Source organism: Motacilla alba, chromosome Z, assembly GCF_015832195.1.
Source record: "Motacilla alba alba isolate MOTALB_02 chromosome Z, Motacilla_alba_V1.0_pri, whole genome shotgun sequence".
Lineage (NCBI taxonomy): Eukaryota > Metazoa > Chordata > Aves > Passeriformes > Motacillidae > Motacilla > Motacilla alba.
Genome location: NC_052046.1, coordinates 54,861,298 through 54,882,196, shown reverse-complemented (window position 1 = coordinate 54,882,196; position 20,899 = coordinate 54,861,298). Strand labels below are relative to the sequence as shown.

Below are 20,899 nucleotides of genomic sequence, written 5' to 3'. Positions count from 1 at the left end.
GGGTTAAACAGAGCATGTAAATCTTCAGCAAGGTCTGGATGCCGGGTCAGACTGGTGTGGCAGACAGGAACCTTACTTCTGTTTGAGTAAGTAAAAAAGAAGGGACTGTAAAGTACTAACGGACCTAAGTGCCTAATACAGTCAGCAGAGCACCCTGCATCCAGAGACTGGGAGTCTCAGTTTATTTTTCCATCTGAAGGCGGGGATTTTCGCTACAAAGATTGATATAGAGATATGAAAACTGGTCATTGATTGTTGCTATTATCCTCTCTTGGAGTTGAAATTGCATTTCTCCTAGTGCTTCAGGAGGGCTTGACAGACATGGTTGTTGTAAGAGAACATGGAGGAGATGAGGCTTTTGCCTTCCACATATGTATCCATGCATTAAACTGCCCCAGGATAAGCCTAAAAGGGTATTACAATCACCATTTACATTTACAATTTCCATTTACCATTTACGTATATGTTCTGGTGAAGGCTGTAAGTTGTGGAACCACACCTCATGGCTGTTTGCAGCTTTGCTGTCGTCTCAACAGACGGATCATTTAGCATTTGTCTTCTCATGTGAATTGATGAATTCTCACCTGTTTAAATTCCAGAATGCTGGTTCCAGGTGTAACCTGAGAATTTGACATAACAAAATACTTTTATCAGTATACCACAAAAATTATGCTGTTTTTCCTTCAGGTGGCCTTTACATTCTGATCCCTCCACATTATTCGTTTGTGTGGAAGAGCTCATAGAAAGGGGTTATTTTCAGTATAAATTATATGTTTAACTGTGATAACAGTTGATAGCATACGTTCTTCTCATGTGTATACTTGGGATTTTATATTGTGGCTCTGTTCCGTGAGAAATCATTATATAAGAACAGGAAAATACTGTAGTAGGCAATAATAATGAGCAGCACAATACAACAAAGTTGTCCAGGGATCTGCTAGCAGCTCCTTCTGTGCAAGATACTGACCTCAGCTAAGACATATACATTTAGTCATATGGTCAAGGGAAAAGATGAAGTCAAGACAAAAACTAATTTCCACTGGGATGCCCTTGGATCATCCAATAAAGTCGTGATTTAGGTAAAATTGCCCCTTTTATACAGTTATGAAATTAGTTTCTTAGTTCCTTCTTTATGAAAAAGTAATTGCTTTCTATAATGATCTGAGTTTCCTGGTTCTTGCCTCTCTGTTTGAAGGCCAATAAGTATATTAAATTTGACACAAAAAAAAAGAAGTAAAGGTAACTTTTGAAGGGGTAGAGGTTACTGAGAACAAGAATGTACCTTTGGTGGAAATTACATACAGTGATAATCATGACTTGGACATACAGAATCCCTTCATTTGGATATATTCCTATGAAAATACCTGTAGGCCACCCCCAAAACAAGTTTCATATATAAATTTTCATCTAGTGGTCATATCCCATTAGAATTGGGCCATCAAGTTGAGGATTTTTCTCTACTTGATATGACTGTAACTTCTGTGGCATCCATGAAAGGGAAGGGATGTTACATGAAGTTGACATATGAGGAATGCTGGACACTACAGTCATGAGAAATTAGCAAGTTTATTTCATATCCTGTAATCTCTCATGGTATCACAACATGTAGATTAATTTAGCTGAAGTAAGAGACACTTATAGGATTCCTGAAGTTTTATTTCAGATTTTTTATATGTAATTTCACAATTCCTTTTAATCTTTTTTCCTTTCCCATTCAGTTTGGCTGAAATAGCCTTGAATGTTGTGTTTTGTTTCTGAATTATCAGTCAGTGATGTGTGTGGTCAGAACTTCTATCAGTAAGTCTAAGGAAAGTATCATTTGTTTTCCAGTTAGTGACATAAGTCATTGACAACTCTTCTTTAAATATTGAGGCAGTTTCTGCTTTATGAACTTCCTTCTGTACTCATCATTTATAGTTCCCCCAGGCTGGTGTGGGGGGGGGGGGGAAATGACCATGCTCTGAGCTTCAGGTGCAACTCAGAATCTATATCTTTGGAGCTAACAGACGTTTAGAAATCGTGTTGTGTAAAAAAAAAATTGTTTTGTGGATTTTTTTGCTGTGTTCTTTAAGATCAGTATTCTGGTTTTGGTTCAGAATGCTCTTGCTGCCTGTCAGTCAGCTGTGTCAATGGATGCTGCAGTTTAAGCAGACTTAAGAGTGTACTGCTGTAAACTGCAAGGCCACAGATACAAACATGTGGTGGTGTCTGGTATGTCTGAATTGTCCTTCAGCTCTGCAGTTTCTTTTCTTTGTATTTTGCCAATCATTGAATGGAGAGGAGGATTTTCCAGCCCACCTCTGGGGATAAGGAAATAAATAGAGGTGAGCTTTCCTGTACCAGTATCAGAGAGACACTTCTGCTGAGAATGGCCAAAGAGTAGTGCTGAAGTTCCTCAGATCACATCCTGCTGAATATACTGAGATTTCAGAAGTACTTGGTGGCTATTGCAATTCTTAGAATATAAGCTGCCAGTTTTAAGTTGAGTGACAGCTACCTCTTTTGTATATACAAACCACTGAGATAAAGGAATTCACTTTTTCGCATTGTGGCCGTGGGCTCTGTCTGAGCCAATGATGTCCAGTAATGGTGGCTGATATATGGCTCTATTCTCATTGCCCCATTACATGAGCTGTTTCATCCACCTAAAAGTGTAACTCCTACTGCATGGCTATCCTTGCAAAAATTAATTTTCTTTGGCTTTAGTCTAGGTACATCACAAAAAGATGTAGCATAGGCCTCCAAAAAGGGCTGGTTTTCAGTTACTCAGTAGTATGAAAACATATGACACAAATAGCTGCAACAGTTCAAAGTATCCGTGGTTCCAGTAAAAGATCCCCAACTTGTGTCCGCCTATTCAGCCTAAGTGCTTATTTACAGAAAAGTCTACACACTCTCCTAAAGTTAAAGAATCAAATTAACACCAGCATGGGTTCTGAATGCCATTTCAGAGCCTAGTAATATCCATACCAGAGTTTTTTAAGTACTTTATACGTTGGAAAATGTTTTATTTTAAAGAAAATTCAGAAGAAATTCTTTAGGAATCAGTTTTAAAAGTGAAAAATCTTTGAGGAATTTATGCACTGTTTAATAAGCCTTGCAAGTATGCTGCCATTTCTGTCACTGGGGATCCATTGGTGCTTGATAATTCAACTTCTCTAGAACAGAAATCAATTTTATAAAAGGATATGAAGTAGCCTGTGAACAGTAAGTGGTATGGAGTTAGGTGTTTGCGAGGTGTTTGTTAGGTGTTTTACTGATTTAGTCATTGATATATGTCCTGCAAAATATGTTTATTTCTTGGAGGCAATGCAGTGTGGAGCAACTGAGATGAGACTGATTAAATATTAAGCTGTATTATTTTCAGTCCATAAATGAGATTCTGAAGACATGCTAGTGACATAAAGAATTGCTACAGCTGGTTGGGTTTTTTCCCAGCCCTGACAAGCGCAACTCAACACCTAACAAAAATAGCAATCAATGAGCAAATAGGGAATTCAGCCAAAATAATTCTATACAATGAGGAATGATAAAGGATCTGCTTTCAAGAAAAGCAGCTATGCCAAATTGTGATGCACAAATAACAGAATTATTAAAAAGAAGAGGATGTTATGTTTGTTTCTGGAGAAGGACATTAAAACTTGGGTTGAGAAGACAGAAGGATAGAGCTGTGTTGGAGTTTATTTTTTTTTTAAAGGCAAGTATCTACCTAGCTTACCTCTATTTTAAAAATATTTGTTCTGGATCTTGAGGTGACTTAAGCTGACAGAGAGAGGTTTATGTCAGGAGAGATGATTAATAACAAATTATGCATCCTTTTGTTTTATAAGGTGCAGTATTAGGCAAGATCTTTCCTCAGCCTGAAGATGTCAGAAACATTAATTAAAACTGTTTCAGGGGCCTTGTAAAGATTAGCTTGGTTTAGACTGAAGACCGGCCTACATACTCTATTTTCAGACATGCAAACAAAACACACAGAACTTTTAAATGTAACAGGCTGTTATAATTTGGGACAACTTCTGAAGATTTAATGAATTCCCTGTAATGATTGAAGCAGTCAGTGTTAAACTAAAAATTTATGTATGAGATACAGATGCATGCTAACATTAGTTCTGCAAGTAAAAATATCTGTTAGCTGCTGTCACCATTAGCAGTGACTGTCTAGTCAGCCCTGCTTATGACTAAGAGGTAAGAAAAACATCATTGACAGCAAAAGTGGGAAGGGAATTATTTCAACCATTGGTGTTTTTTTAGCTGTGAAAGCACAGATGCAATTTTAAAAGTATTAATGTTTGTTTTGCAAATGCGCATTTTTCTAAGCATTTATGAAACTTTTTAAAAAACAGGCATCTCTTTTATTGATAATGACTATTTTTCTTATTACTTGCAAAAGACTAAATACTACTAACTCTGGAGGTTTTTTTCCAATAATAGATTTTGCTGGGTGGCCCTAATCTGGTTTGGTTTAGAGGTCTACCACCCACAGTGTTGCACAAAACCAAGTATCTGTGGCTTATTCGTCCATGAGACAACAGTTTTTATTGCGGTGATGGGAGTGTAAAGAAACTCATCAATTCCAGGCTCTGTGAGCAGATTTCTATTGCGTGTATTTTCCAGGCATATCCTTCCCCCAGTTTCACCCTTGCCATCCACTGCCAATCACAGCCTCAATTAAGAGTTTACAAGTGACAACTGCTGAAATTTGCTGATTAGAATTGTACATTTTATCTACAGTTTCAGCTGGAAAGAAAACTCAGAGAAAGGAGCAACAATCATGAAACACGGTGTGATGAAAACAAGGGTACATAAGCACAAACCCATGGACTGAATTCTTGCAAAAATAAGTGTATAGCAGTGATGCAGAGGGGAAAGCTTAGCCAGGCTAGCTCACGTTCTCCCTCAAGGCTGCCCCACCGAGTGGCCGCTCCCTGCCTAGTCACCGACCGGCAAGAGCAGCCAGAGGGTGGCCCGCAGTTCTCACTGCAGACAGATGGACTGGAGTGCCGAGGGTCGAGATAAAGGAGCAGGAAGGGTCCTTTGTATGAGTCTCCAAGAGGATTTATTCCGAAGGAGACAAAGTACATCCAAAGAGAGGCAGCGACAAGAGACCCAAGAAGAGGCCAATGTTACAACATATAAAGGGAGGCGGTCTCAGGGGAGACAAGACAGTAACCAACCAGGGGAGAACGGAGGAGCAGCACAAGGCGGGATCACATTGGCTCAGAACCAATGAGGACTACATGGGGAGAAGAACACTCTCCCAGAACCTGTAGGAATCCAGGGATTACATAAATGACACAGAGGGTTCTAGAAAGAGAGGTTGGAATTCCACTTAAATGACAAGGCAGAGGGGCAGAGCTACAATGATAGACAGAAGGATCGGGAATTAGGGGTAGGGATTTGCACTAACAGACAGGAAAGGGGAGGAAACAACATTGGGCTAAACCAACTGTGAGGGGGTTGCTAGGAACAAACCATATATTGAATATATTACAACAATAACCAAAAGGATTACCGCAACAAAGATGCACCACCACATACCAGGACCTTAAAAGTTATTCCACTGCAAAACCAGGCAGTGAAAATAAGCAGTTCATAGGAGCACTAAGACCATATTCATTCCATTTAACCATAGGCAGTACAGTGAGCTCATGGTAGGCTCCTCTTACTAGCAGAGGAAAGAAACAGTGGGTTCAGCCCAAAGAGGAACTGAGAGGTCCTCCCTATCTTCACTGACTATTAGGGAAGAATCAAGACTGCTGAGTTTGTACAAGCTGCCCATCAATAAAAGAATCTGAACCTATTTCAGGCTTTAACACTGACCCTGTGATTTGCTTCACTTCTTTGTGCATAGCTTCAGCATGTTTCATGATTTTTCCTTTGCAATAATTTGCCTTTTTCTTACTATTGCTATTCCTATGCTGCAGAACTGGAAGACTGCAATGCTGGGAAACTCATTCAGTATTATGCAGAAGTTGTACAGCAGAGGAGGAGGTTTCACTGGGCAGATGTCCTAATTACTAAGCAATCTTTCTTTAATATACATATCAGTAGTAGAAGAACTGAGAATAAGACTAAAATCTAATTTAAGTAATCACAGCTTACAGTCTCAATGCAAGAAATTAAATTTCTTCATAGATTTTTAAATTTAACCTAAAGGCCTGATCTGTAAGAAATACTACCTAAGCCTAAAAATTCCCAGTAAAAATGTTCATGGTCGCATGGGCTAAGAGACTATGACATCTTTCTTTCTTTCTGCTTTATGCTAGGTTGCTCCTTCAGTCTGATGACTCCTTGCAGATTTTAGCACCTGTGGAAGCTGATGTGGGTTTCTATGCTTGCAATGCATCCAATGCCCTGGGATCTGACTCTGTCTCCATTGCTGTCACCCTAGCAGGTAATGGTTTAACTTCTGTGATTGCAGGATGGTCCATGTAACTTGTGTGAATCTGGACAGAAGTTGTTTGTGGGGAAACAGATGGCTGCTAAAGCTATGTAAAATGCATCAACAGAAGTACACTGGTGAAAACACAGGGTGTGAGCTCTGCAAAAACCTGATGCTTTCATAGATAGTTTGTGAGGTTTATGTGTCTCTACAAGACATCAATGCTTTTTCTCACTTGCATCTGACATGCTCTTAAAACAGTGCTTATCCTGGTTATTTGCAGCCTGTAGGGGTAGTGCAATCCAAGCCTCCCAACTTCTGTGATTAATTTTAAACCTAACACTGATCTCTTCAGTATAACAGATGGCTTGCAAGAGCTATTCAGGTGTACATTAGGCAAGGAGGAAAACTTCCAGAGCTGAATCTTTTGCAGGATCAAACACTCCATCATATTCAATCACAAGTGTGTCTGACACCGTTTCAATTGTAGCAAACAGAGGTTCTCAAAAAGTTAGATTCCGTGTTTCTATTCCTCTAGTAACAGGTTCTAAAGCAGACTAAATATCCTGTGCTGGTTTAGAATTCAATTCTAAGGAAAACTATTCCAGATAAAAGACAATGGCAAAGGCAGTTAGAAGTATGAATCCAGCTTCTTCAAGGTTCCCTAACAGACATGGTCAGCAGGCTCACAACTGCATCAGGACTAGCAGAAGGGTGGAGCAGCAAACATGGATGAAGAGCTGTTGAGAAAAATAGAGGAACAGAATAGACAATGACAGCTAATGACTGTGACAGAGCAGAGAGGTTTTACAGGAGGATCTTATTTATCACCAAGGCAAAACATGCTAAGAATACTAAGAAGCTTATTGCTTTTGCAGACTTATCCATTTCACTGCATCAGCATGTGGAAATGCTTGGAGGCTTCCAATGCAAAGGCAGCAACCATCAGCTGCCATTGTATCCATGTATGACTAGAGGAAGGTATAGCTGTTGATAAGCTTTAATTTGTAAAAAAAAAAATTTACACCAAACACAGAGAACATTTCAGTTAGGAGAAGCATAAAGAAAATGTAATAAGGCAACAGTGGATAACACTGAAGCTTAGAAAATTAGTAAATCGACTAGAAAGAGACTTTGTCTTGTCCTTTAGCAGAATGGGTGACTCTTCCAGAGCAAAAAGAAAGATCTGCATCAGAGCTACAAATTACCTGTAGGCAAAACTGAAGAGACTGATCCTTTTTACACTACTACTATCAGAAATAACTTTGCTGAACTCCAGGCAGCAAGGTAGTAGTGCTGCTGTTAGGGTAGTGCCATATTTTAGAAGAAGCAGCTCCACACTAAACCTTTTATGCCGCACCACCATGAAGCTGAGCATGAGATTAAAAATTCATCAGCCAAAACTGCTATTCTGTCCACATTGTTTAGTGAGTGTAAAAGCCATAGTTTTTGCTCATGTTGTGGCAGTAATTTTGTATGACACTGTAAAAATAAAGCGTTAGGTATACATGTGACACAGGAAGACTTTAAGCTTTTTGCTTATAATTAATTATCAAAGCTATAATTTAAACTTTTAGGTGAACTAACATTCATGCTTCCCAGACTCAAGCAGAACTCCTCTTAGCAACTGGTATACTTTTACATCTCAAATCCAAGGCAGAGAGCTAAACAGCCTATAAAATGTGGCCATAAATATCAAAGTGAAATACTGAGCAGTTTTTGGAAAAAAGTAACAATCTTTTTGCCATAATGGAAGTATTTTCTCCAAAAAACATGGAAAGCTGAGATCATCTTAGAGGAATCAAGAGGGGGGATGAAAGCTTATTTCATTGAAGAATTCTTGATTCATTTAACACATGCATGGAAAAAAAAAAGACCGTGGAATATGCTCCTTTTTGTTTTCACAATGGTTTCCTACTCATTTATGGGTTGAACAGCTAAAAGATTTTTAATCTTGTGGTGGGGTTATGGAAACCAATCAGGAAAATAAAAGGCTGATGGATAGCTGAAGAATTCTTCTTTTCTTTAGACTTTGCCAAAAAAGTATCAAAACTTTTGGAGGTATCCAAACAATAAAATAGAGTATTTTACTTAGCTATTCTTGGGCATTAAAATCATCAAACTAAAAAGTTGTAAAGTACAAAAAAATATCAAACTGATATGACAGGAGTTACAGATGAATGGTATCTTTTAAAAGTTCTGAAAAGACTTTTAAAAGATACCATTCCAAGGAGAGCTATATGGAGAGATTTCCATAACAAGGAAAGCTAAAGAGAGATTTATATTTAAGACTGACTTAAATTTTCAGAAGTCTCCATAAACTCAATGAAATCAAATTATTTTTCTCAGGTCCATTTTTCTTCGTTGGTCAGTGCCAAATTAACATACAAATAAAGCTAGTGATAGACCTTAGCCTGAAACTGCAGCTTTTGGAGGCCAACAAGTATATCTGGTTTTGTGTCTGGCCATTTATTTCAGATGGGGAGAGAAAAGGTGTTTATAGATTTTTTGGAAAATTAAGTGTTTGAAAATGCAAAACTGAGTCAAAAACACCCAAGTCCCATGTGATTTAAAGCAATTCTGTATGTTCTGCTACTCCTGAAACATCTGGACTGCAGGGCACTTTCTCTGAGACAGGAGAGCACCTTAATTCAACTCTTGTCAGCTCTGCTGCATTAGTCCTCTCTCTCAAAGCTAAGCTGGGGTACTCCTGACCTGTTTTTTAAGCATCCCTTTACAGTAGCCCTACAAAAGGATTTGCAGAAGGTTTCTTGAGCAACTGATGGTGGAAAACTTTGTAAGTAGTCCCACAAAGACACAACAGCAGTGAAACACCTTGACTTTCTGTCACCAATGTTGAATGCACACTTTCTGGTGGGCAAAGCAGTAGCTGTATTAGAGATAAACCTCTTCCCATCAGGTAAACTGTTTTGTTTTATCCAAAATGTATAGTAACAGTTTATGGCATTAATTCAGTTTATATCCCTTATCTTCTTCTGCTGGCCATTATGAGGAAAGTTTCTGGTTTTGTTCCGGTCTTCCCCACCCTGGTGTTTCCCCTGTAGGTTAAGGAAACCATGATCAATGTGTAGAAACGGCTTGCATGTTACTCTAAACTTTCTCTGCTATGCATGTAGCCATCACTCAGGCTCCTGGGTTTGGTCTTTACCAAAGGGTGGTGGTGCAGCTGCAACACCAGGCAAGCATCTCACTGCGGCTCCAGTTGTGCTGGTGTTTATTGATTCAGCTGGTTCTCCTATGTGTCCATATGGCTTTAATGCTATTCTGCCTCTGCTTCAAGCATGCCTTTTCTTTTTTCAAGACAGCTTTACCCCTGGAATTCGGTGACACTGAAATTTTATAAAAAGCAGGTGGCCTTCCACTTCATATTCCCTTATCTGCCTGCCTGTTGTGTGTACTTTCACAAGGAGTGTTCCAGCCTATCTATCCCATTGTGGCTCCAATGTGCTTGTTATGATAAACTGTGGTGCTTCTTTTATGCAGGAAAGCCACTGATAAAGGCATCAAGAGCTACCATGATCAACACTGAATCACCTGCTGTCACTGTTGACATTGGAAGCATGTTGAAAACAATCCAGAAGGCAAATGTTAGCATTAACTGCCACGTTGCAGGTAAAAAATTATTCTCTCCTGTGGAGGTGCCTTTGTCTATAAATTTCTGTGGGATTCTTTGCTAAATTGATATCTCCACTTGCAGCTGAGTGAAATTGCAAGGTTTTCCTAGGTCTTGGACAAACTTCATTGCTTCCATTAATCTTTATCATAGAACTTGTCCTCCTTTATCAAACAAGGTAGGTGTAGTGGCTTAAGAAAATTGGGCTCAAAAAAAAACCTAAGTTAATGCAACAGACATCATTGTGAGAGATGCATGGTAGGGTGTGGATGCAACAAAACTGATACACATGTCTACCTGTTGGGGATGTTCGGTGACAATATACAAGCATGGACTGACTAATTTTGTCACTGATGGGGATTTTGAAAATCACTCCAGCTAGTTGCTTCTTTTTCTGCCAAATTTATTTTACATTAAAGGCATGTTAGCACTCTTTTATTTTTTTTTTCTGGGTTTTTTCCCTTTTTTTCCATCTTGGTAGTGCTGGGGTTTAGAGGAATTCTACTGAAACAGGATTTTCCCTAAAACTGTTTTCCAGTCGGAGACTGAAAATCCCTCAGTCTTATTGTGACAGTTTGCCTCTTTCCAGTGGTAACCAAAATAGTTTGACCTTATTTGTGTGTGGCAGTCCTGTGGCTGTTGGTGGGAATGACATTGACAACAGGAGGAGGAGCTGGGAAATCTCTAAAGACCTGGGGCCATACCATGGATTCATTACACTTTTATGCATAGTATGACACATTCTTGCCATCAGACTGGTGTCCACTGGCTTTCAAGGAAGAGGATGAAAATTATACCTTTTTTTTTTTTTTTTCCCAGGCCTCACCGTGCTCACCTGCATGGACATTCTGTGAAAGAGACTAAATATTATATTAACACAAATTATTTTGGATTTCTCTCTCTTGGGTTCTCTTGGCTGCCCAGACACATAACCCACTGATTCAGACAGTTATTGCTGATCTAAGTGTAGCCATTTCTCTTCACCAAAAGCACCATGTAAACACAGGATGTGACTAAACAAAGTTTCCACAGTACTTATAATATTAGAAAACTACAGGAGGGAAGCACAAAATGGTCAGGGGCACACATTCAAAGTCTTTTTTGAGAGGAAAATAATCTCTAGCAATTTTGTGAAACTCACCCACTATGACAACATCCAAAATGGAAAATTTTTGCTGTGTCTTCTTGTTTAATAGAAGGCTTTTTTGCTATCTAGTATCTGTATATTGGAATCTTCTGTGGCACAGAAGAAATTTTCTTAAATCTTCATTTTCTCCATGGGTGAAAAAAACAAATCTGCTACTGCCACCGCAGAAAATATTAACTATGTTGACACCAGAGATTAATGCCCCTGAAATTAGCATAAAGTCATAAACCTCAAGCTGGGATGTTACAAAGGGAGTAAGAGAGTGAGTAATGAGAATAGATATGTTTTATCGGCACTAAAATCCTAATTTCATAAAAATAGTGTTAATAATTCAACAGCAATTACAAAAAAAGCTACCTTGAGGAATGACCCAAGAACAATAATTTCTATCAACTGTCTCACCAACACCTGGAAAATGAACCAGCTCTTTAAACCTGTAACATAGTATGAGAATAAATGTAATTTTCCTCCTAATGTAAGCACAACCTTTTTGTTTTAGCATCAGCTTTGTGATTATTCAGCCTTTTATACTGTTTTGATCACCCTTAGAACAATCAATTCTAAGGATAAGAGTAACATGCAGTACTTCTGCTACCAGCAAATGTGTTGTATCCTAGTGACTTCTTTCGGGTAGATAAACTTTACATCTGTATAGTTTGCCAAAGCTCCCCAGAAAATATTACCAGTGAAATGGCTACTAAATCATAGTAAATTAACATGCAACAGTTAATGCAATAATATCTGGCAATAAAAAATAGATTAGTATGTGAGAGCAAAGTTAACACAGAAAGCAAACTGGCATATCCAGACTTGGAGACTTATGTGGGCTTATATGGACTTGTGAGACATATCCAGGCTCATGTGGAGACTTGTCTGGATGAAAACCTCTCTTCACACAGTCTTGTAAAGCTATAGTTTTTTCCTTCTAGTACTTTCTCTCTAGTCATGTCAGGATGTCCTGAGCCAGCGCAACCAATGAGAGTTCTAGGTCAGAGTTCAGTGACAGTTCATCCCATTAATATAAGCTGTGTTTCTGTCACTGTGCTGTACAGTGTCTGGTATAGGACCATGCGTGTATTGGATCTGGATATCTCAGCTCATGTAAGGACACATTTTTACTGAGAGTCAGCAAGACAGCAGAATAGATACTTACAAGAGAAATATTTAGGATCAGTCATGGTATTCTCCACAGCTGTGTTTTCTGTCAAGGGCCAGAAATATACACTTGCTGCTGACATGTGTTGATAAACCTGGAGAATGTTTCTTAAAAATCAGAGATAATGGAAGAGTATGCAATCAAAGCCTAGAGAGTAATTTTATATTGCTTTTCAGCTTCTTAAGACAGGCATAAGCACAGTCAAAGTCTGTCTTCTGAGTTGAAATCTATAGATGCTAACTAAAGGAAGGGGGAAATAGAATCATTCTGGATGCATTAGAGTTAATTAGCACCTGATGTGATTTATGTCAAGATGAAACTCTGTTTCAGTTTTACCACGAAGACGTCATGGTTTTGATCAAGATTGAAAGCCAACATTATTTCACTTGACATAATGTCATTTCTCTGTCTATAGAGGTGAAGGAATATATTTTTAAACTATTGTTAGGTGATTGTTATCAATTCCAGACTTCTCCAAAACTAATCCTAGGGAAAGTCCCACCTGAAAATCACTCAGGAGTCTTGCAGATGCCTGTGACTGCCAGCTGGAGGATTTGCTCCAAGCCTCAGAAAGCCAGAAGCATTTTTGGTGTGGGTAACTTTACTACTGTGCACCGTTTCACTTAAAAATAGGATGTGAGAGCAATTTGGATCACATCAGCATCACTAGGGAGCTTTCTGTTGATTTCAGTGCTTAAATTGTGCAGATATTCATTTGTATACCAGAAGCTTCAAGCAATATGGCCCAGACTGTTACTGAAAATACAGTTTGACATGTAAGAAGGAACCAGTTTTTAAAATCTAGTTTGTACAGCATTCTGCAAAATGTCATGTACAATTAGTGACTGTCGAGTCAGAACACATTTGGAAGGGTGGCCTAAAATATGTCACCTTCCTGTCTTTTACCTCCTTGTATCTTTGTTCTTCTAATTTGCAGTTCTCTCAGTTCTCCTAAACGGTCCTTTTCTCTGTATTTCATCTACATGCTGGAGGTTTTATTTTCTAGTTCTTGCCTTGACTTAAGCCCCGTGTTTATTCATCAGCTATACCAGACTGTGAAATATTATTCACTATTTCAAGAATGCTGTGGCATTGGAAACTAGTCACCACTGTTAGAAACTTGTATAGCAATGATTCCTTTCTCCCAGAGCCACTAGTTTAGCAAAATTATCTCAATTGGCTTACACAATTCTGATTACTAGTATTCCAGGTAGGCGTTTTGTGCTGGATACATGCACATTGATGGAGGGGAAAGCTGAAGAATAGACTTGGGTAATTGCTCACTACCTAAAGTCTTGCCTACCCAGCAAAGTGAGTTCTGTTTCCAGCTGGCGCCTCTCAGACTTGGAGTCTCTGTGGTACTTCTGCAAGGGAAACAGCGCTCTGTCCTCTGGCATCTGCCGTTACCCAACAAAACCGATTGAAATGCTCTTGCTACCCCTTGCGGCAGTGATGCGACATGGTGTGTTTGCTCATCCCTGTGCTGGCTGCCTCCTGTTCCCATCTCGAGGCTGTGTGTGTCACTGAAGGTGGGAGCTCAAAATGAAGTAAAAATGCTGCTCATTGACATACACTGCTCATCTTCCCCAAAGCAAACTGTAGGAACAGCTGTACCTGCAAATCTCCTGTTAGTGTGGAAATGTTGAAGACAGGGGAAGGACATGCTTGTAGAATACAATTAGAAAAATGTTTTTCTAGCATTGGTAAACATTTTGTAGGCAGAATGCATCTTTCTTAGATTCAACAGCAATACCTCAATGTTAAGAGGATCTCACTTTTAACACCTGTTTCTTCTGCTGCTAGTGAAGGGCAGAGGAATCTGCCTTTCTAGACTAGGACTATCTGAGTAGCTGCCTGCAAGAAGCATATTAATTGTGTCTGTCTCTGTATTTATTTAGTTGTTTTATTTGAGTCACTGCTCTAAAGGACTGTGGCCATATGAAATCTTCCTTGTCCCTTCCCCTTTTTCTTTAGCCTTCACTCAGTACTTCTCATCTCTTCTTCCACTACTCACCTTACAAATATTTTTGCCTTGCAATACTTATTTGTGTTAGTTACACTTTGCCAATGTTTTTCCAGGTGTTCCTGAAGCAAAAGTTACTTGGTTTAAGAACAAGGTCAAGCTGTCCTCTACTCAGCATCTGCATAATGGGTTGCTGTTAATAGCAAATGTTTCTCTATCAGATCAGGGGTTATACACCTGCAAGGCATCCAATCTTCATGGGGAAGTAACTGAAAGCTCCCAGCTGTTGGTTCTTGGTAAGTCCAGGGTATTTTGATATTTTGGACTGGCAACAACAGTAATGTGGCTACTGGCATATCCAGATGGCAGAACTAATTGGTTGTTGTGGAAAGAGGAAATGGCATGCAGGCAGCCCTGTTCTAAAGAAAGCATCAGTATCCATTTGTACTCTGGGCAGCATCAACTGAAGCAAGATGGTGGCTTCACCAGGAGAAGGGAAAGTGGATAAGGAGAAATGCCTAAGAACAGGGATTGCACCTCCCAGTCCCAAGATACACAGTTTAACTCTTTCAGAATTGCTAGGTAAGAAAAGCATTTATTAACCATATCTTAAAGTGACTATCTTAAAATGAGAGCGATTGCACTTTTTCCTTGTGAAGTGCTCTGTCTCTGCTGAGCAGTCTTTCCATTCAAGGCTGTGTGATACTTACCCATTTCACAAAGGTCCGTAAAACCAGTGTGCTTCTAAAAAGTACATCTCAAGTTGTGTGAATGGTGAATTTTACTTTTCCCCTTGTTTTTAAACATCAGACAGAAAGCCCATCTGGGTGATTTGAAAGAGAGTGGCAGCTGTGAAATGTGAGTGGAAGTGGTACCTGGTGGGAACTGGAATTGTGGGAAAGGCAATTAAGGGAAAAGTGTTTCCTTTCCTAGTAACTCATCTTCTATCATTTCTGTGTGCCTGGCAGATGACTGATCCATACAGACTTGTTAAGTACTTTAGTAGTGCATTTGGTGGTGAAGTCTGAAATTTTAAAACCTCTTCCCCATTAGACCATCCACTACTGCTCTCATCTTTCATACTTAGTGAGCTTTCATAACTAGTGAACTTCCATAACAGTGAGATTTTCACAGACAGTACTAAAATGAAGGTTCAAACTTTCCTCCTACTAATCCAGACTGACTCTAGAATCTCAGTCTAAAAAAATAATCTGGAAAAAAAATCAGCTGGCTTTCAGCCTATAAAGAAAGACTCCCAGATGATCTCTATAAAATCCTTTTCTGACCATTATAAATGGCTTAGCTTTTAAAGATGGTTAGTTACTGTGAGTTATGCAAACTGCTTATGTTTGTAAGCAAATTACATTTTTAGCTCCTTGATGGAACAGAACAGTTCAGGTATCCTTGACCTTTACTCCTGGTGCTGAATGGTATCAGCAGTAGAAAACCTGCATAATGGGTTCCTTGATCTAATTGAAAGGGAATGAAGCCACTATTCATTTTGATCAAATATCACATCATTTTCATGACAAGCAGAATTGGGAGGGCTAGGCATTACCTCAATTTTTTAAATAGCATTGTGATTAGTAAACAACTAAATCCTGCAGTTCTCAGCATAGACTGATCCTCTTGAGTTCTGAACTCTTAGTCCTTTGGAGTTCTGCCTAAGTATACCACAGGATCTGGCAGCATTATAACCATATTTAATTAGGGCTTAATCCAGGTTGTAGCAGACACTAAAAGTTTTTCATTAATTGCCATGAACATTTCATTTGGCCTCTATGCTGTATACATTTGCTTTTTCTTCCAAGCTGCTGTATCGCCTGATACCATATAACTCTGTCACATATGAATAGGGACAACCAGAATGCTGTGGTAACCTTCAAAGATGATTTCTTTCTTCTTGTGGTCACATTTATACAGATGTATATTTTAATAATTACTCCAGCACCTTACCTCACATGAGGCAAAGTAGTTATCCAAAGTGCCCCTCTGAAATGGCAATGTTGCAGCACAGTGAAAATTGCAGCAATATCTGGGGGGCGTGGGAGGGGAGGAGGAGCGGCGTCTAAATCCCAAGATGTTTTCTGCTATAGTGTTGCTCATTCTCCCAATCTGTTACCAGAGCCTCCACGACCTCTTCCTTACCTAGAAGACTTGACAGCAGTGCTTAGCAGTGCTGGGCCCAGCACCCATTCAGTGCTGACTTCTCCTTCAGGAGCAAAACTGACTGTCAGTCCAGGGAGCTCCGCTCTCATAGGTAAGTCAAGTGCTTTAAGATTTTTAGATTTTAAAGTCTTTAGGATTTATATTACAGTTATGCATCTGGTTAACCTTTACATTAAGGATTTGGTTATCCAGACATGGACACTGAGACAAAAGACATCAAACCAATGGTTTGTTGTGAGTCATAATCACTGCCAAATACTTTTTAGACCTCATAAATTAGTTTTTTTAAAAAGGTCCTCTAATTAGTCCAAAGCTGCATGCAGAATAAGGGCTCCATGGCGCCTCCCTTTATATATATACAGCACCCTGTAAGAAGCAGTTCCTGCCCTGAGGGGCTGGCAATTATTCAACACAAAGACATGGCAGACCAGTGTGCTACTTGATCTAAAAGAAGAGACGTTGGTGGTTCTGTTTTAATTTTTCTTCTACATTTGGGTAGTTGCCTTTCCATATGCCTGCTACTCATGTTGTATATCCTCCTTCAGAGCCTTTTCCACAGTTTTGCCTATCCCCCCCCACATGTTTTGATCTTGCAAGCTCTCTGTTTTAATGTGTTCATTTTATTTCTCTTTCTTATTTCACACAATCAATGTTTGCATTAAGCCATATAAGGAATCATTCATCCCAAATGAAACCTTTTCATCTTTTCATCCTTTTCTGCCTTTCATATAGCTTTACCCTCTTCACACAGCAAGTTCTTGTAAACTGTAAACTCCTGTGAACTTCTTTCAGATCTGTGGGTGTGATTTGTTTGCAAAGAGATTCTCGTTCTTTTTTAAATTTTGGGGTATATTTATTTTATTATTTCATTTTACAGGCAGCTTTGAAACTCTGTTAATTGTCAGGCTCAGATAGGCAAACTGCTTCCCTAATGAACATATTACTGCATACCATGAAAACTTGTCAAGCCCCTACAACTTCAGAACTACCTTTTCTCCTTTTAGGGGTGGGGATCTTAAACTTTTAGCAAGGGTTCTTCATCTGATGTCCTGAGTGTTAATACATCTCTGCAGTTTCCAAAGCATTCTTTCCCCACATTTAATCGCAATTTTAAGATTTTATTTTCACAATGGAGACATTCTATTTATGTTATTAGTTTTGTGTGGTTTACTTTTCCAAGTATCTGCACACATCTGCATACATTTGCAATGGCTTTAAGCCTGAAGCTCTGGATTACATTTCTGCTTGCACAAAAACTACATTGAAATAGTGCTCAGTGGGGAAAATATCATAGGTATTTATTAGCATTGAATAAATCATTTTGAGTATGGTTTCATTATGCTTACTGGTTTAAGACTGGGTCATATTCCTGTTTCATCCATTTCCTCTCAGATTTCCAAAAAGAGGAGTTTAGGAGTTTCAGGCAGTTTTTATTGTTTGAAAGAGGTAATTGAATGACAAAGGGTTTTCTGCACTGCCTGTATACAACCACATCCAGATCAATTTCATTTGGCCATGTCGCTCTGTACCCTGCTGTTTCACTTCATGGGCAAGGAAATTCTATGGATTGTAATTGCAAAATAGCAAACCAGTTTAATTCTTGAGGCAGTTCCTTCAACTTCACTGCAGTTTTACTGGTTTGAATCTGAGCCTTTTTATTATTCAAGCCTAGGAGAATCTTCTGAGATATTTTTTCTAACAAAACATCAGCAAGGAATGGGCTATCCAGTCAATTAGAAAATTGTCCATTGATTCTTTCCATTCTACTCCCCACACAATCAACTTTAATCCTGCTAAGTCTTTCATCATTTATTATGTTGAGGTGTTAGCTGCACATTCTCTGAATGTCCTGTATAAGAACTTTGGGTATATGAATTGCTGTTCGTGAGAAGCCTTGTCTGTGCTACTATGAGGCACCAGTATCTCTTGGAACTCAAAAGGTATTAAATTAGGCATATATTTGGAAATCTAGGCGTACGAAGAATTGTTGAGTAGTGAAGGAAAACAGGATATGTGCAAAAGAACAGAGTGAAATGTGAAGAAAGGGAGTGATAAGTAAGCTCTGGGTGAACATTTTATTTTACAGGAGTTAAAGACAACAAAGGTGAAAAATTGTGTTAGAAACCTGGATAAAGTCATGCATGGGTTTTCCAGAGTTTAAGAAAAATGGGAGTCAAAACTTCATTAACCACTGGTTTCATGACTTGGGGGGTTAAAAAGTGCAAACAGCAAATATTAATACAGCAATGGAAATCTAAAGCTGCAGATGAGAACTCGTTTGGAAATTAACATCTGTATAAAATATTTAAAAATTGATAAACTGAGCTGCAAGAAGATAAATAGAACTTCCAGGTTATTATACATTCTTATTATACACTGTCTTTTACAAGGTGGATTTGTGCAATGCTTCCACCATCATTTCAACCATGTAAAATTACTAACTTGCTGTCTGGAATCATCTCCTATGGGTTTCTTCAACTTAAATTTCAGGGGGGTTGCAGAAGATAAAGATCAGTGTCATAACACACAGATATCTGGTTTGGAGGTTTTCCTTCTCATTGCAAGGGTCATTGAGAAGTCAGTTATGTGCTTTCACAATAATAGCGGAGGAAACTATCTGTTAAAAGACCCATGCCTTGCCCAACAGAGTCAACAACATTTTTATCTTATATATTTCTTTTGCTTCTAAAGTTTTGAGATTCCAGCCAGCTTTCTAGGCCTAACTCATCATCCAGTTGAAGAGCATGATGTAGATGGTGGCTTGCACAGATAGATGCTTACCCTGCTCCTTCAGAAATGTTGACAGCAGAGTACTGCAGTCCTCCCCAGTCCTCACATTCATTGTCAGGTTGTGTAGTAGTCGCTTGTCTGTTATCTGCAGATCACACACCTGAAGGACAGGACTATCACCAAAGCAGAGCTAGAACACCCGTGAGCTTGGAAATATTTCTGAGTTTTATGGTATTGCAAATTTACAATCAGTGATGAGCCACAGACTGTCATGTGCATGCTCTGATGTTCTTGGTTCATGGCAGACACACCATAAGACTTTACATTATGCATAAGATAAAACACAGTTGATTTCTGAAGTGACACAAATTTACATTTCTCTGGAAAGTTTTCACATTAGATCTTAAAATTATTAATGTTTCTGTCCTTGGGACTTTTAAAATTTTGATTCCTTTTTTCCTGAATGTTGGTGTTGAAAATATTATAAGGAACACTGCTCTTTTCACCACAGAAAAAGTATTTTGTTTGTCACCTGATAAGAATTTTTGGGTTTTAAAAATATTCATGACCATTTGGCCCCTGTCAATTCTGATTTCTTCATGATGTTATCTTTTGGAATTACAGGAACATCCTAAGCTCATGTATTTTCAGTAGTTTATCAACGCTACAAGTATCAATGAATTTTTTTACACAAGTCCTTTGAGACATTTCCATGAGTCTTCAGCTTTGTAAATGTTAATAGTGACAGAAACCAATGTTGTAGGACCCAGTGTTCCTGACTTCTAACACCCCTGCAGAAAAGGCTTTGGGCCTATCAAGAATACTTTTTTCCATTTGGGTTCAAGCTTATTATTTCCTGTATTTGAATATAATTCAGTGGGAAACTGAGGATCTTACAAATCCTCGTGGAGATTCACTACAGCTTCCATATATATTATATTATTATTGGAGACCAATAATCAGGAGACTTGGCAAAAGGCACAAAATATTATTTTAAAATATGTCCTTGTTTCAGCACTGAACAATACTGAATGTGTTGTAATTGTGTTGTACAGTGAAAGACTAAGCTTTAATGACTTTGACATCTAGACATTAGTTATATTTAAGTGAGAGTTTTTGCAGGAACTTTGGAAGAAGTTTCAGAAATGAATACTTCTAGGAATATGAACATGTAGTACTCCTATAAAATTTCAGACTGACGTAAAGAGGGCAGAAGGAAAGCGGTATTTTTGGGAATCTGATAATATGAATAAATGGAGAAAAGCCTAGGCAATTATTTGAAGTCTGGTTCCCATCCCTCCGTGCTTGTAAGGGATACTGAAAATTACTGTGAAGTTAGATCACAAAGTGTATTTTTCTATGACCAGAAAAGTACAGTCAATTGTAAAAAAAAGAAAATACTGCTGCACTGTATTTGTTGTGTTCTCCTTGATTACTTCCATATTTACTCACTCCACAAATTAGAACTTGATTTTACTGTCAGCACTGCAAACATAGTCCTAAAAAGCAGGTTTCATTCTGGTTTTATGCATTATCCCAAATCACCACAGAATTAGAGCAGCTTTGCTGCCAATTTCACTACTGGTTCAGAACATAACCAGCTGCACAACAAAGTCTTGTTCTGCAAATATCAGTATTTGAAATGCAGCTCTTTTTAAGACAAAGTGATAACAAAGACTTTTTCACTTAAAAGGTACAAAGGATTTCTCTGCACC

The 20,899-nt window shown here is 38.6% G+C and overlaps 1 protein-coding gene across 5 annotated transcripts in view; it reads left to right on the top strand.

Annotated features, from left to right (window-relative positions):
* The window catches only part of ADAMTSL1 (ADAMTS like 1), a 398,190-nt gene that overhangs the window by 355,065 nt on the left and 22,226 nt on the right, over window positions 1-20,899 (top strand). For all 5 annotated transcript variants that reach the window (XM_038124997.1, XM_038124998.1, XM_038124995.1 and 2 more), the window contains 4 exons: window positions 6,270-6,397; window positions 9,890-10,018; window positions 14,402-14,581; window positions 16,411-16,545. In XM_038124997.1, the coding sequence (XP_037980925.1) occupies window positions 6,270-6,397; window positions 9,890-10,018; window positions 14,402-14,581; window positions 16,411-16,545 (572 nt within the window). The remainder of the gene's footprint in view (window positions 1-6,269; window positions 6,398-9,889; window positions 10,019-14,401; window positions 14,582-16,410; window positions 16,546-20,899) is intronic.